At 39.0% G+C, this 18,149-nt stretch overlaps 1 protein-coding gene across 1 annotated transcript in view; it reads right to left on the reverse strand.

Annotated features, from left to right (window-relative positions):
• The window catches only part of cdh2 (cadherin 2, type 1, N-cadherin (neuronal)), a 90,278-nt gene that overhangs the window by 13,305 nt on the left and 58,824 nt on the right, over positions 1-18,149 (reverse strand). Inside the window, exons 5-14 of the mRNA XM_087811290.1 lie at positions 16,678-16,833; positions 14,905-15,049; positions 13,690-13,862; positions 11,960-12,097; positions 11,696-11,881; positions 9,292-9,545; positions 7,680-7,822; positions 5,732-5,965; positions 3,788-4,021; positions 3,452-3,591 (exon numbers count right to left, since the gene is read on the reverse strand). Coding sequence (XP_087667416.1) covers positions 3,452-3,591; positions 3,788-4,021; positions 5,732-5,965; positions 7,680-7,822; positions 9,292-9,545; positions 11,696-11,881; positions 11,960-12,097; positions 13,690-13,862; positions 14,905-15,049; positions 16,678-16,833 — 1,803 coding nt within the window. The remainder of the gene's footprint in view (positions 1-3,451; positions 3,592-3,787; positions 4,022-5,731; positions 5,966-7,679; positions 7,823-9,291; positions 9,546-11,695; positions 11,882-11,959; positions 12,098-13,689; positions 13,863-14,904; positions 15,050-16,677; positions 16,834-18,149) is intronic.

Consider the following 18,149-nt stretch of genomic DNA (forward strand, 5'->3'; position numbering starts at 1 on the left):
TCCTGGTACTAGGTGTTGGGGACAAAAGGGCCTGAAGAAGCAACCCTAGCCAGGGAAAATCGCCATAAGAGGGCAACCTACAAAAATAGGGTCACTTACTAACGTCAATTTCCTTAAACGCGAGAGAGAACACAATTGTTGCTCACAGTCCATGCTAACACTTCACGCTCCCTTAGTGTCACTGCGGCAAAACATCAACACTCACTCATCTGAACCCGCTACAAAATGTCTTTTGGACGCGGAAACGACTCGCTTCCATTTCCCTTCATATCTCGCGTACAGCATCTGCCGATCGCCGCCTGGTTAGCTGTCTACCTTTGTGATGGAATGAGCTGCTCGCCAGTCTGCCCTGAGCGGCGCAATGGCAACTAAAAATCATATACACTGAGAGCGCCAAATGGGCTGACACTTCAATTTCCTCCCCAGCGGGGTATAGGGAGAACAGAGGTGGGCATTATAAAGACCACATTGCCGAATGAGGTCCATTTTTTTTTTTTACCCGACTCCCCCTAAATTCAGCCCGTAAAGTCCATTTTCTGGCTGACCAAAATGGCACCTTGTTCACTCTCAATAAATTGCCGGCATGGCTCGTTTTTATGCGTCACGCAAAAATGCAACATGTTTCCCCCTCTCGACAACTCCCGGAACCACGAGCGTTGGGATTGCGCGAGCGAGGCTATGAATACACAAGTGTGCGCCCCATCCTCCCTTCCTAATGAGTGGCAGATGTGTAATGGCCTCCCAGTCATATTGTTACCTTAGACAGAGCGTCATTATAGCGCCACAGCAGATGTCTGTCTCCAAACTGCATGGGTTTATCCATTACAAGTTCCAGAGGCTAATTTGGCTCTACGCTAGGTCAGCGCGGGGTCCGCAGTTTATTTTTTTTTCTTTTACTCCCGCTAAGCTACAAGAGCTAATCAAGCGCCAGCAGCAAGAAAACGGCCCATTTTCTATCTCCCTGGCTTTCACGTGAAATGCTAACAAGGGGTCGTTAGGACAATTGAATTTGTGCGTTTAGAACCCGCTCGCTCGCCGGCACGTAAAGATTTACTCGTGGAGCGGTTCCAGTCGAGACGACGGTTCCAATACTAACACACCAAACTGGATCACAAGTGTTTGCCTTATTGATTCCAGTTATTGGATTGTTTTCTCTCGCTCTCAGTTTTATTTGTTTGGTTTTTTTTTGTTTTGTTTTTTTTTTGTGTGGGGGGTAAGATTTCTCATTTCCTGCGAAAAAGGCCTGTGAGGTGTAATTTAGAGAAGGAAGAAAGCATTACGAGTAAATGTGCACTTGCAGGATGAGTCTAGGTGGTCCTCTTTGTCGGGGGGGTTCAATTATACGGAGGTTGCTTCTGAGACCACACACACACACACACACACACACACACACACACACACACACACACACACACACACACACACACACACACACACACACACACACACACACACACACACACACACACACACACACACACACACACACACACTCCTGCAGAGTTGTGCGACAAGTGAGAGCGAGACTTAGCCGAACATAATTCTGTGCATCCGGGTAGACCCAGGAATAAACCAGTGATTCTGGTTTTATACGCCAATATTTTATGCATTTTTTACTCTCCATCTGCATGAATAGCTTTGTCTGACACTATATAGTGATAAATACATCTTTATTAAAATATCATCTCCTTTGCTTCCCCAGTTTGTATTTTTTTTAATCTAATTACACGTCTTTAAATGGTATAAAAGGATCCCTTTGAGACGCTGTCATGATGATTAATACAGTGAATTAAATAAGAAAATGTTAAGCTAAATTGAGGATTTATTCATATTTATTACGAACAAAATTCAGGGGAAATGAAATTAAGTGTCTCAGAAAGTGCAGACCTTATTTAAGGAGGTAATTTCCCATGACTTTATAAAATAAATATGTAATAAAATAAAGTCCAAATTTGGTTAATTATGTTGGTTCAACCAGGATAATGATATATATATTTAAAATGATCTGAATGGAGCTCGGTATTGTGAGCTACGGCAGCCTATCCTTCAAAACCTCCATGGATCCAGATGGTAATCCGGAGCATCTACTCAATCAAGTCATCCTTTACTTTTCCCAGTATTAGCATTTCCTTAAAATGAGTTATTTAGCTGAAAGACAGTTAGCCACTTTATGTTTGTGCTAGTTACCCAATATTGTTTTCCTTTTGTTATTTTCCGAATTGTACATTCCATTAAGGACAGAGTCACAAAATTACTTGCGTGAAAATGTGATAAAGCATATATAGCATTGATTGAAATCTCAACCTAAACCACCAATGACGTGAGCTCAACCAGACTTTTAGTCTTTGCTAGTTTTGCACAAATTTACAATTCCTTCAACACCGTCATTAATCCAAATAGTAATCGAGAGCATCAGCAAAATGTAAACATCATTTAATTGTCACAATATCAGCATTTCCTGGAAACATTATTGAAATACGTTGTTTTAGCCACTTTTATGTTCATGCTAAAAACTTTACTTAGTTTTCCTTTTGTTTTTTCCAAATTCTATGTTCCATCAACGACTTTGTCATACAAATTCCATGGATAAAACATTTGTGATTATATATTTCAATCTGTCCACGATATGAGGAAACCACAAAATCCTAACCAATAAATCACCAACGATGTTAGCTAAACTAGACTTCTGAGTTGTAGCAATGCTAGCAATATGTATTTTGCTAGTTTTGAGCAGAGGGTAGGATTGTGAACTGAGGTGAAAGATCCTTCAAAACATTCATGAATCCAACTGGTAATCTAGAGCATCAACAAAAAGGTAATTATTAATTATTAACATTTCCTGAAAATGTTACTAAAGTATGTTCAGCTATTTAGCTAACGGGCAGTTAGCCACTTATATGTTCATGCTAGTCACTTTATATAGTTTTATCTTACTTTACATTAAATCAAAATGCGAGTCATTAAATTTCTTGCATAAAAATGTGCATAATGAAGTAGCAAAAAACAAAATTACGCTTAACCATTAAGCAGGATTCTGAGTTGTCGCAAGGCTAGCGGGTATTTTTTCGCGAGTTCTGAACGAATCTAGGGATAATGAGCTGCAGCGACATATTCTTCAAAACCTTCATGGACCCAAATGGTAATCAAGATGGTCAACAAATAAACATATATATGTTTACAAAATATGTTTGTTTACGTACGAGCTGTTTTGCTAATAAACAATTAGCCGCTTATTTGTTCCTGCTAGTCACTTTTTTCCATCGAACATAGAGTCAAATTCCTTGGATGCGAAATGTGCAAATATTGTGTCCCATATTACTGATTATTCAAGATGTTGTACTGAGAGTAGCGTGAACTTAACAGATTCGTCCGTCAACTCTATCCGTTCTCCGGACGTTTTCATTTGTTTCCCGGCGCCCCCGGATAATGATGCGTGTCGCCATAATCTCACCTGATCCTCCTCTCCGCCGCCTTCCTCGTCGTACTTAAGAATGTTGTCTCTCACGTCGTCCTCGGGATCGATGAGGAGCTGCTTCGCCTGGCGCTCCTTATCGCGCCTCTTCATCCACACCACGAACAACAGCACCAGGACTGACAGATCGAGGGAGAAAGAAAGAGGCAGAAGGATCTCGCGTTAGCCAACATAATAGATGGCATAATTTCCCCGCTAAATCGGATTGGATTCAATTTGTCGGAGCTGGGATAGAGAGCAATTTTACTTGGGTAATCCTACGCTAATCTAGCGGCACGACGGTTTGTATTTTTTTTTTTTTTTAAAGACACTTACTGAGGAGGACGATGATGCACAACAGGATGGAGATGATGGCGCCGGTGCCCAGACCGGCCGCCATGATGTGCTGCTGGTCGGTGCAGTCGCCGTTGGAGTCGCACTGGCACACCTTGACGCGCAGGTAGGACGTGTTGGACATGGGCAGGTTCCCCGAGTCGGTGATGATGATGGGGATCTCGTAGATGCCGTTCTCCAGGAACCCGATCTTCAGGCTCAGCTGAGCGTAATCGCCTGAGAAAAATTTGAAAATCGGTTAAAAAAATATGCAAAAAAAACCCCCGTAAATCTTGGTATTGCGTTTACGGCTGAAAGGAGAACATGTTCACACTGAGATTAAACTCTCATTACCACGAATATGTTCTATAAACTCTTACCTGGATGTTGCATCATCGGCGCCTAATCCATAACACTGGCAGGATTTAGATCCGGAGCTTTTTAATCTGCCGAATATGTTTCGATAATGCCGATTCGGCTAAATTCCCCGCGGCTGTAATCCGTCGTTTCACTCTATATTAACATTTTTCCTCGACTCAGAAGCGATTGATTCCGTAAATAAAACAATAAAATGAAGGACACGTATAATGGGGTTTGAGCGACTGTTTCAAAATGATAGCATGTCGTGCCGATTCTCCAGTGCAGCTCGGATGAGTCGTTTTTTGTTTTTTTTTCGGTTCCTCCAGGATTCTAGAGGGAGAAAATCCCACAATGCACTGTTGAACAGTTGAAGCTCCTTAATCAAGGGCTAAATGTTCAAATCATATATATATATATATATTGTATTTTTATATTTTAAAAAATGTATTTTTTTGATTGATCCTCTATGTGATTCAACCAAATTTTACACTCCAATTTATGTCAATTTTTTGTATTTTTGTTTTATCAAGTCAAAGTGTCTGTTACTAAACCTGTCATTTTTAAATTAAAACTTTTTTTTTTAATTAAGCAATTAAATTGCCTAAAGGGGATACTATAAATAAAAAGGGAATAACAATGGCTTGTTACGAAGGGGAAAATGTAATTTTTTGATAATATTTTATTTAACTGAATATTATCCCACTAAAAGGTATATTTTTATTCATTTGTTTTCTTGGAAATAAATATTATGTCAGAACTATGAACAAAACAACTACTTTTCTCAAAAACATTTTTCAAAAACGAGTAAACAACAATTTATTCTGACAAGAAAACTCACAAAAAACATTGATATTTACAAAAAATACAAGCTATCAGGGAAAAAAATATTAAGACGTCAAATTAAATTATAAATGTATTAGTGCTGTAGGGATACACTTATCTCAAGATACGATTTTATAAGATATATTCAGCCTCATGACAACATATAATTCGGAATTATTTCAGGGCACACCCGCCAGTATGTGTCAGCATAAAACATCAGCTTTAAAAGCGTCAGGAGTGGACTGTATCCCCTCATCCTCAGTAATTGCCATGATTTCGCAGGATTGAATTGTTCCTTAAACTGCGTTGGACGTAACGACTGCTGCCATCTAGTGGCTTGAAGGTTAATTGCAACACAAAAATCAACAAACGCAGTGAATTCTTGCACGTTATTGGAAATTAAAAAATCTAATTAGATGATTTCAAAGACACATTATTTGCTACATACATTAAAATATGTAGCATAAAAGAACCAGGATAGGATACGTCGATATAGTGCATCGATCTTTTTTTTGTCACAACCCTAATGTTGCTAAATCATTTTAATATGGTGTAAAAATTTAAGAAATTTTGACCTCAAAAGTCAATTAATCAGCTAATTATCACTATCTACAGAATCTATTCTTAGATTGTTTGCTCTTCTCTTATTTAGCGTCACCAGCAAATACGCCGCGACTAATAAACGACCGAGGAGGCGTAAACATGCTGAGTCAACACTTTTCAAGGAGTCCGGCGAGTAAAAAAAACAACAACAACAACGCTCACCGCTGATTCTCGTGATGGTCCAGTTCCTCCTCACGTCGACGGGCCGGTGTGCCAGCTCGAAGGCGAAGGGCCCGGCGTTGGGGTTGAGGTCGCCGTCCACCGCCGTGAGGTTGACCACGTTGGGCTCGGGCTTCTCGCAGATCTCCGTCTCCTGCGGCGACACCCTGGGAGCGTTGTCGTTGATATCCAGCAGGAAGATCTGCAGCGTTCCCGTCCCGCTGGCTGAAGGGTAACCTGAGGGGTAACGGGGGCCAAGCAGAACAGACCGTCATCCATATGGATGAGGGGATGAGGCGAGCATTTGCATAAGGAAGGGGACGACTCCCTTTTTTTTTTTTTTTTTGCTTGGAAAAATGTCATCGTGAAGTAAAAAAAAGTATGAAGTTTATTTGTCGGGCAAACTGCGACAGATATGCATATTGATCCAGGGAAACTCATGTGGAGGGAGGACCCGTGTTTGCACGGCTAATCCCGAGGAGCGTCTTCCTGACGAAGGACACAAGCTGGGAATACTAAAGCAGACAAACAGGGGGCTTCTTCTGTATTCACTCGGCTAAGAGGCTTTTTTTTTGCTTGCCATTCCGGCCACGCTCAAAGAAGCTAGTCATCCAATCCTGACCCATTAATGCAGAGAAACCTTCTTTAAATAGTAAAAGTTTTAAGTCGGACCCACGGCTACGCTCGGCCGAACCCCGACACAGAAGAACCCCCAACACAGCAACTGAGAGGAAGGTGGTTATATTCCCGCGCCGGATGGATCCTGGGGTCGCCGGGACATTAACCCCCTTTTTTTTTTTTTGTGGTCGTGTGTTTTTCACACTATTGTCTGGAAAAAAGTTTGACCTTGGAGCTTGTCATTGGAGATAGTTTTCCCGGCAAAGGTGAGGAGGTATAGGGGTGGGTTTAACTAAAATGTCGTGGGATTATGACCAGAACTAGAAGGTGGAGCCACACGTTCTCATGACGCTCTTTTTGTGTAGAATGTTACTTGTGATGGAGAACGAGTGAATAGCGTAGCGCCAGCTAATGTTAACCATTTGCTTCACTTTATTTTGTTTTTATTTTATTTCAATGTCAATTTTGAATTTCAATTTATTTTATTTTACTATATTATATATTTTAATTGACTTATTCCTTATTCTATTATTTATATGTCATGTCACGGTAATGTCTTTTATTTTATTTACATTTTAATTTATTTTATTTTAGTATTTTATGGTTTTATTTTACTACATCATATATTTTAATTGAATTTATTCTTAATTTCTTATTATATTATTTATATGTCATGTTATGGCAATGTCTCTTGTTTTATTTAAATCTCAATTTTAATTTTAATTTATTTAATTTTTGTATTTTATTTTATTATCTACATTATGTATTTTAATTGAATTACTTTTAATGAATTATTATATTATTTCATGTGATGGTAATGTCTCTTATTTTATTTTAATGTATTCTATTTAAATGTATTAATCTCTTTATATTTTATGCGTAATATTTCATTTTGATGTTCTGTAATGCCAGCACAACACATTCCTGTGTTGTTTTTTAACATTATTAAAATGTACATCAATCAAACAGCACGTTAAATAATGATGAAATAAAACAAAAATAAGCTGTAAAAACGCTTATTTAGCTATATTTAGAAAAAGACAAAATGACTTGTTTAGATATTTATAAAAATGTCTTTCTATAAATGTAATCATTTAAAGTATTTAAAATGTGAATAATTATTATTAATAGATTAGTTTAAAAAATAACATTTTTATTTCTGATTTGTACAAGAAATTATGTTTTTCACAACTTTACGAAAGACACTGTGAAGGAATCGATGCTAAAATGGTCTGTCAATCAATCAAACAGCATATTAAATAAAAATATATAGTAATATTTACAAAACAAATTAAATATAAATCTTTTTAAGTATAAAAACAGTGATGCTCACCGTTGTCTGTGGCCAGGAACGTGGCGTTGTACAAGCTGTTCCTCACGAACGGAGACTCTCTGTCCAGGACGGCGATGGTGGTGATCCGGCCGCTCTCGGGGTCGATCCTCAGCCAGTTGGCCGGGTCCGACAGTTTGGAATACCTTGAGGGTTTCAAAAGACACGTCAGGAGACGCTCCACTTCTTTTGTCTGGCGAGTGGGTGTCGAATCGCTCGCTACACCTGCTGCAGGAATGTTTATTTTCCTCGGAATCACAAAGTCCCACTTTTCTGATTGACATCTCTTTGTAGCGAAATGGTTTGTATTTGTTTACGCAGACGGAATATTTCAGACATCGTGCATTTTAATTAATCAGCTTCCGAATCCTTCGGGGAGCTCAGACTTGCTAGTTCTTATCGAGAGCTGAAACCAATTTGCAGGACAAACCGCCGAATTACAAAGTCAGCTCCTGCTGTCGAACGGCTCCGGGGCTGATTGAGGCGAAGCTCGAGAAGATAAAGAATGTAAAACAGATTTGACTTAATAAGAAATAAATGTGCTTGTTACTCTGACCCTGATTGAGAAACTGCTGGATAAAAGGCGTCGACAAATACGTCCGCCGTCGAAAGGTCGAGTGGTTGTAAAAATTGATTCGGTGATATTTTTCTTCACATCACTGTATCGATCAAGATATAATAAACTTGAATCATATTGGATCATTTATCATAGTTGTTTTAGGGTATATCTTACAATAAAGTGTGTAGGAAATAAAATAGTAATTTGATTATTTTTGGGTTGCAATTAAACTTCTGGCCACTAGCAGTCAAACGTCCAAATCGCGCAAGATCTTGGCGACGACTGAGGATGAGAGGATACAGCAGCTTTTAAAGATAATGTTTGAACATATCTTGTCTTTCAGGAATATTATTTTAACCAAATCAGTGGAAAAATAATATGAATTAAAATCAGTGTCCCCTAAAATCCTAAAAATTACGTTAAGTGTTGAAATATATTGTATCGAATTGTAAAGTGAGCTGAATATATCGTATTGAATCATAATGTGAGCTGAATATATCGTATTGAATGTTATCATGAGCGGAATATATCGTATTGATTCGTATCGTGAACTGAATGTATCGTATTGAATCGTATCGTGATCTGAATATATCGTATCGTGATCTGAATGTATCGTATTGAATCGTATCGTGATCTGAATATATCGTATTGAATCGTATCGTGAACTGAATGTATCGTATTGAATCGTATTGTGATCTGAATGTATCGTATTGAATCGTATCGTGATCTGAATGTATCGTATTGAATCGTATCGTGATCTGAATGTATCGTATTGAATCGTATCGTGATCTGAATGTATCGTATTGAATCGTATCGTGAACTGAATATATCGTATTATATCTTATTGTGAGCTGAATATATCGTATATTTAATCGTATTGTGAGCTGAATATATCGTACCGTGAGCTAAATATATCGTAATGAATCTTATCGTGAGCTGAATATTATCGTAAAGAATCGATCACTAGCTGAATATATGGTATTGAATTGTAACGTGATATATATTTCGAAAATAGCGAAGAAATTCTAATAAGTGGAAGAAAAAAATGATAAGTACCTGATTTTTTGCTGCATGAAGCGATCGGGATCCTGGGCGGTGAACGTGGTCAACATGGACTCCGGCATCATCCCCTCTTCCAGCTTGATGAGTTTGGGGTTCGGCTCGAAGTAGGGACTCTCGTTGACGTCGTTGACCCGGATGGACACGGTGGCGGTGGACTGGCGGGGCGGGTGGATGCCGCGGGCGAGCGGGACCTCGTTCCTCGCCTCCACCGTCAAGACGTAGGTTCGGCTGATTTCGTAGTCGATGGGCTGGAACGCAGAGGACGGATCGAGCGTTAATGAGGGAACTGGAAATGTAACGTCACAACACAAGCTTTCCATGGTGCGTTCCATTTCTACGCCCGCCAACTTGTCATTTCTCTAAAGGGCAATCGCTTAATTACTATGGAAAAAACTTAAGTCAAGCATATGCAACATTAGCGAACTAATCTTTTGCAAATTAATGCACTTTATTGGTTGAGAAAATAATAAAGTAAGTCAAGAATACTCAGCCCAATAACAAGCCGTATAATACAGTATATATAAAAAAAAATGGCTATGTAGCTACCTGGCTAACAAGCTACCTACCGTAAGCCTACGAGAAGTCGACCACCATTTCGGTTTCACGCTAGCAGGGATAGGCCTTAAAATATTTGTTTCGCAAAATTAAAGTTTTTGGGGGTAAAGTCTCATTTAGCAAAACTTCGCCCCAGAAAGATTGGTATGGCAGTAACCAAGTTGGCGTGAACTGGTCATGTGACGTGGTAACGTATGTGTAATTGCGTAAAAATAATAAATTCATATTGAAACACCTGAAAAAACTGCAATTAAATAACAAAAAAAATGCAGGAAGTGGTGTTTTTTTGTATTTAAAAAACGGATAATCACGGAAAATAGTGTGTGTGGACGGAGATTAGTGCTCCCCCTAGGCAGACGCAGAAGTACTGCACGTCTCCTTCATTGTAAATAGTAAATAAAAACCGACAATGTTTCGCTAATACTCTTCACAGGATTGAGACAAGGGACACCCTGGACATGTCGCTATAGTGGCCCCTGGTCTGGAAAAGCGCTATATAAATAAATATTACTTACTTACTTACTTACTTACAAGTAAGTAACTTTCAAAAAGTAAATGCGGGAACCATTTCATACTCAAACCAAGAGAAGAAAGATTGATTTCTTTAATTCCATCCACACAATTTCATTCCGTCATTTTAACTTTTGTTACTTTCGAGGAGAAAGGCACACAAAGTAGTCCCGGAGGAGCGGCAGAAAACCTTGGGAAAGTTATGATAAAAACCCGTTTTTGTGAAAGCACCTGCCAGCTTCCATTCTTCGCCGCCTGACAGTAATCTGAGTCTTATTATTACATTTTCATTTTGAGCACATCTTGTGGTTTTTTCATTTCTTCAGAGGCATCAAACATCGAACAAAACGAGGGGAAAGAAATGTTCCGCCGCGTAAAATCCTCAAAAGGAATCGTTAATTCGAACCATCGTTAAGACATTGTCCGATAATGTTACCCACTTTTGAGAAAAAATCCTTTCTCAAATATTTAACCTTCATCATTACCTGGAGCTACAGAAGACATGCTTCCTCTTCTTCGAGGTGAGTGAGATTAAAAAAAAAACCTGATAGAAAATAATATTAATTAAAAAAAATAGTTTTAATCGTTTTATTCTCCTTTTTTTTGCTTTCAAATAAAAATGTATTTTTCACAATAGTTCCTTTGTGGTTTATATTTCAATAAAGTGTGGATAAAATGAAAGTATTTGTATTTTTATTAACACTAAACATTAAAATATTTAATAGCGTTTGATCATTTTTGTGTTGCAATTAAACTTCTGGCCACTAGATAGCAGCAGTTTACGTGTCCTCCGTCCTAAAGGTAAACCCTTTTTTTTAATAAAATCACGATACTGAAAAATATAATAATAATAGCAAATGTTCTAATTGGTTTTCAAATAATGTTTTATTTTGACCATATTTATTTTACTTTTAATTTGTTTATAAAGTGTGCATTAAATAAATTAGTTGTTTTTACAATTAACATGCAAATATTCACAGTGTGTGATTGTTTTTGTGTTGCAGTTAAACCTTCATTACTTCCTCTGCAGCTAAATGAAAAATGAAATCCCGTGAAATCCCGGCGACGACTGAGGACGAGAGGATATGGTCGACTCCAGCAGCTTTTTAAAGCTGATGTTTGGACATATTTTGGTTTCAAAGCAAATAAATGAAGTTAAGACTTGGGTCTGTAGATTCTGCAACACCACAGTCAAGTACTCGACAATACTACGAATACATTCTTGTTACTACAGTATCTCAATATCGTGACACGTATGAAGAGATTCTTGCCACTAAATACTCCTATCTAGGACAGGCCTCAAAGTGGGAGGAGCCGGCGGAGAACCTCGTACCTTCACGACGGTGACCAGGCCCTCATTGGTGGTCGGGTCTGTGGGCACGGAGAACCTGCCGCTGGGGTCGCCCCCGGTGATCTTGTACACGGCGTTCCAGGCGTGCGTGTTGGGCTGGTCCTTGTCCGTCACGGTCAGGTTGGCCACGATGACGTTGACCCGGTTTTCGGGCACCTCTCCGAAAAACTGCGTGAATAAAAAAAAGGCATGACGTCTCAAGTTGTGTCTTCACATCTTCATTCAGCCAAAAGAAAAGTTTCTCACCGTTTCCGAGGTGAACTCGGGCGGGTTGTCGTTCACGTCGGTGACTCGGATGACGGCCGTGGCGGTGTTGGAGAGGCCGTACATGGAGTTGCCCTCCATGTCGGTGGCCTGGATGATCAGTGTGTACTGAGGCACTTTCTGGAGGAGAGACACAAGGTTTAAAACATCAACGAAGAAGAGATTGGGGGCTAATATTTAAGAGAAATAAATACAGCAATTCAGTTGAACTACATTAGAAATAACAATTTTAAAGTTTAGTGTGAACCAATTTTTAATAAGCATGTATTAATATTTATATATATTCCTTTATTCTAGTAGAATTAAATTCAACGTACTATGCTGACGTACCTTATGAGATATCAATGTTTTTTTTATATATATAAACTGAAAAAAATGTACTTTAAAACTTCAAAAAAATGTTTTAGAGTTTTTTCAAATATAAATATACACTTTTTAGTTATTTGTATCAAAATAATGGACTTTTCTTATAATAAAAAGCCTACAATAATTAGCATTTAGCATGTTTATTACAAATTTTAGGCTTAGATTTACGACTTCCAAGTCAGGTCTTTGACGAAAGTTCTTGCAGGAGTTTAAGGATAGAAAATATTATTAAAAAACAAAATAAATCTAATTTCTGAGCCAAAATGTAATTCCCTTCAATACTTAAATTATTTCCTTTCAACAAAACTATAAGTTTTAGTAAAAATACTCAGATTTATGCCTGTTCCAGTTTTACATAGCACCTCGTAACTCGACACAAATTCATTTTTACAATGAATGCTTTACTTGCTAGCTTAGCATGTGGCTAACAATGCTATCCATTCCGAGCCACAATTTTCCACCTGGTAACACGTTGCATATTTGCAATGAAATGGTGAGATATCAAATTAAAAAACATCGTAGAACGACCCAGTGGTAAAACCAAACCTAGCTAGTTCCGACTAAACCTCAGATTAAAACTGAATTATGACTGAACGTCATCGTTAAAACGCTTCATAACCAGTATTTATTTTAGGGCGACGTTGGATTGCGGCGTAACTTTAATAAGTCGGCGATTCAGTGCACATTAGCAATAACCACGCTACAATGAAACAAATCCGATGTGACGTCTTAATTGCGATGACTAATCTTGCATTTATTCTTTACAAAAACTAATTTATTCCCCGCGGGGCGATGGCAAAAGGCTTTTTTTTTTCCCCAGCACCTCGACCACCGCATCGTGACGCTGACAAATGATTCTTTTCGCATTAAAAGCCGCTCAGGTGACGGACCAGTTGCGCGGTAATGAGAAAAGGGGCCGAATTACTTTCACGGTGGCAACCGGCCTGACATAAAAACGGAGGCCCCGGGGCCGATCTGATTGAGCGGTCACCCGGCCAGATTGCCCTCGCAAGGGTTGTGCCAAATGGTGGGGCTTTACACATCCTTTTTATTTTAGCACACAGCCATGCCATCCAATTAAATTAAACAGCCGCGGCTTACGAGTGCACTGGAAGGAGAAGGAAAACAGGGAAAAAAAAGGGAATTACAGTAACGAAAAGAGGCTTCATTTTATCCCCATTTAGCGGCTAATCAGCAAAATTCACTCCAGCTCATTAGTAATCAGATCCAGTCTCATCAGCGCGAGACAAACAACTCGCCGCGTCATCATATTTAAAAACACAGTGAATCCAGAAACAAATATATGCAAACAATCAAAGAGGAGGATTTTTAAATGATTCAAGTACCTCTCGGTCCAGGCCGGCCGCCACCGTGATGATGCCGCCGGTCTTGTTGTTGATGGTGAACATGTTGGAGGTCGGGCTCTCGGGGTTCTGGGACAGGATCTTGTAGCGCAGCATCCCGTTCGCCGTCTTGGGGTCGTCTTTGTCGGAGGAGGTCACGGTCATCACGAAGGTTCCTGCGAGGGGTAAAAAATCATTTAGAATACAATTCTAATGTGCGTTTAGTCTTTTGTTTTGTTATAATTCTAGCGAAAATGTGCTTTAAAACATCAAAAACAACATGTTTTAATATGACTTCAAATATAGATCTCGACTTTTTTGTCATTTGTATCAAAAATAATGGACACTTTATTCATGCTAAAAGTCTGACAAAGAATTAGCATTTAGCATTAGCATTATAATTAGCATTTAGCATTTATCAAAAATTCCAAATCCCTGTCATATACTTTTTTGAGTATTGTTTTGATTGTTAAAGCGCTTTGTGACCCTGGTCTGGAAAAGCGCTATATAAATAAATATTACTTACTTACTTACTTATTACTCAAATGATGTCCTTGGTATGAGCAATCTTTTAAAGTATTGTTTCTAGGATAAAAATTCAGATTTCGTGTCACCAAGAAAGTTCAAGAAGTTCAATGTGACCTTTAAGCGATCAATGGTCTGTAATATACTGATAAAAATGTATTTTAAACATCAAAAACAAAATGTTTTAACATGATGTCAAATATAAATCTACACTTTTTAGTCATTTGTATCAAAATAACAAACTCTAAAAGCCTGACAAAGAATTAGCATTTAGCATGTTTATCAAAAAATCTAGTTTTTAAGCCAAAATTCAATTCCTGTCTAATTTCTAGTACAAATATTCAAAATTTGTTACGAAAGTTCCTTTAAGGATACAAAATTTCAACGTACAATTGTAGTGTGCCTCTTAAGCGACCTTTTTTTTTTAAACTGACAAAAATGTATTTCAAAACATCAAAAACTTAACGTTTTATTATGATTTCAAATATAAATCTACACTTTTTTTTATCCTAAAAGCCTCACAAAGAATTAGCATTTAGCATGTCTATTATAATCCAAACCTTCAAAGTATAAATTCTATTGTAAACAAAATCCGATTTACAAAGACCCGATAAAAAAACGGAAAAAAAAACATTGGATAAAACCCGATTAAACCAGATTGATTGCAGGAATCGGAGAACATCGACGGGGTACCTGGCTTGGATCCCTCCGGGACGGTGCCGTTCCAGATCTGGTGCGTGAACTCGGGCCTGTTGTCGTTCATGTCGATCACGTTGATGACGATGTCAATAGGGCTCTCCACTTGGTTGCCGTTGAGGTCGACTGCGTGGGCTCTCAGCTGCGAGGAGGGGAAACGTAAACACATCTGGTTAGTCGCACCGTTCCAGCGGACTTGGCATCGGGAAAACACACACACATGAGAACGACAACTGTTGATTGCGAAAAAACGGAATATTTGCAGGAAATCAACGAACCGTTGGAAACCTGTGAACAGCTGTGAAAATAAATGTCGTACGTTCAACGTTTCCTTGGTGAGATTTGTCTGGAAATGATTCATAGATCCCTTGAGGTGAACAATCAACACCCAAAACTTAATAAAAGCGTTATTTTAATTCAATTATAAACCATGTTATTAAAACTACAAAATTATGTTTAGGATTCTATCACACAAATAAGAATAAATGAAAAGGAATTTTTAAATTTGACAGCTGGGTCCAAAGGTATGTACTTGCAAGCCCTAAAAAAACACATGTTTTAAAATAATGACCAACAGAAATGTTAGAAAAACACAAGCTGATTAATTGTAGTTGATGATTTAATAGATACAATAGAAATCGCTTAAAATATTGCAACCTAGCTAATCAAAATAATTTCATTATTTGGGATTTTAAATACATTTACTTCAGAATGTAGATAAACAAATTAAACGTATTTAAAATGTGATTCATGTATATATATATATATATATATACATATAATGCATATTTTTTTTCAGGGTATTATATAAAACACAGGATTTGTTACAATAAAAAATATTAAAATGTGTTCAAATCGAATTAAAGTTTAATAATCTTATTCATTTTTGCCTGTTTCACTATTTTCCTCTGCCTTAACTATAGAAATGACCTTCAGGAACACATTGTCAAAAGCGCTAAGCTAGCACATAAATTAGCATTATCTTTAATTTTCAGTTAAATCTGCTTTATGTAGATATCCAGTGATACAAGTATATTTAAAGAGCTGAATTACCAGCGTATTCTGAGTTTTAATCGTCAACGAAAACCTTAAATTAGCTCTTATTTAACACTTCAGTTAGCAGCAAGCTAACTACACGTTTAAGCTAAATGTAGAGATAAAGATATTATTAATGTCAGCGAAACCAAGAAGTTTACAGTCTAATGAAATGTTCGATTCGATGTGAGCTGAATTTTCCACTTTCAAACTATAATAAATGCACATTTTTAGACTTTTACTGGCACTTAAATCTACCTGTAAACATCATAAAGAAGATAAAAGTATGTGTCCTGCTGGGTCTGCCCCGGGACCTCCTCCTGGTCGAGCCTGCGAACCCCTCACCTCAACCGACTTGTTCTTGACGACCAATCCTGACACTTCTGCTCATGACCGGTACAGTAATGACACATTTTTATTTTAGGCGGCCAACAATTACCGCTGACAGCCAACAGTTAAGGAGATAAAAGCCAGTATTATCGTGTCAGATTATGCTGCGTTTAAACAAACCGCTAATGATGGGATCGGATTATCATCCAGGCCGAGGTCACGTTAATGTATCTAACGCACAGGGTTCACCGGGAGGAAAATTAAATCCCTGAAATTCCCAGACGGATAAATCCGATTTTCCAGAGACCTCCCCGACGCCCGCCATTGCTACTCATGACCCTGGAGCACGAGCCGGGCGAGCTGGATGGAGAAAAAAAACAAAAAAACCCATTGTGTCTGGCTTACGTGGAAGTTGGGGATGTGCTCTCGATCCAGCGGCTTATTGACGGAGAGCTCCCCGGAGATCTGGTCGATAATGAAGATGCCGGTGGGAGGCTGGTCGGCACCGGGGCCCGTCACGCTGTACCTGAGGGAGCGGTTCTTGTCGTTGTCCGATCGAATCTGTGGACATAACGATTTTCGTTAGTGCCCGGGACAATATTAACGCGGGTTGATTAGACTTTTAAAACAACCGCTCTTCGCCGCCACAAAATGATGGAGTTCGTAGAAAGAGAGTAGCGGGTCTCGCAGGGCGCCGCATTGGCCGCCGTCTCTATTGTGTTTGCCGTGTAAACCGAGACCATGTGTGCCATCATGCTGGATGAACAAACAGAGCCAGTCCTTCTTCCCGATATCACCCGCCAGGGCATGGGAATGATCCCGTTTAATATGACCGGATTAAAAATAATAAACACAAAAAGCATCTCCAGGACTTTACTCTTGATAAGCCGGATTCATAATCTGTGGAAAAAGGGGATCTAGTTCTTGACGGACCGGAGGATTGCTGGTCCTAAACTCTAGTGGAGTCTGAGACTCTCCCATTAAAAGAGATAAAGGATCTCTTCTGTCGGGAGCATGAGAGTCGGTAGATTCTATCGGTTTTCAGTCGAGCGGCAAATAAGAAGTCTACCTACAACTGTCTGGACCTGGTGAAACGCTCTCAGCTAAACGAAGCGGCTTCATGGTCGTGTCTTCCGGATTCTCGCACCATCTGACGAGACTCCTGTCGCCACCTGGCTCGTCGCTCGTCTAAGGTGTGTTTATGATTCACGCGAACGTGACGCGCTCGTCCGTCTGTGCCGGAGCGTGTTTCGCACGATCGTCCTCTCAGGTAAAAAGAATCGTCGCCTGACTGGATCGTGAAAGACGTCATCGAAATCGGCAAGCGTGGCTTTTCAATTCATGATGAAGCATCGACGATAAATTGACGAGTTTCTAAATGTCGCTCCTCTTGAGGAAGGCGCCGACAGCAGCAGGGCTGGCTTAAGAGTTTTTAGCAAAGACATTTATTTTTGGATGCAGAATGACGCACGATATCAATAATAACCACAGGAATTTAGTCACAAATTAACGTGGGCCAGTGCTGAACCCCCACCTGTTGGTTAACAAAAATTAACTTGCGCTTTATACGACTAGTCCTTTAATGCAGTGGTCCTTAACCCACAGGTTGGGGCTCAGCACTGGCCCACGGGCATTTTTTCATTTTTATTTGATTAAAACTCTCTGAAATGTGTTTTATATTTGAAAAAAACACCAGATTCTCTCTGATGTATCATTAGCAAGTGACTCTTACGTGGCAATACTCAAACTAAACCCGCAAACTAGCGTAAATGAGCGCAACGCAAACGCTATATGATGCAGAAAAACCAGTCCAGGGTTGGATAAACTGTAGTTTTATTAAGGCCGACGTTAAATTGGTCTATGGTGCTAAAAACGAC

The sequence above is a fragment of the Callionymus lyra genome, chromosome 16 (assembly GCF_982586985.1).
Source record: "Callionymus lyra chromosome 16, fCalLyr1.hap1.1, whole genome shotgun sequence".
In the NCBI taxonomy this organism is placed as follows: Eukaryota; Metazoa; Chordata; class Actinopteri; order Syngnathiformes; family Callionymidae; genus Callionymus; species Callionymus lyra.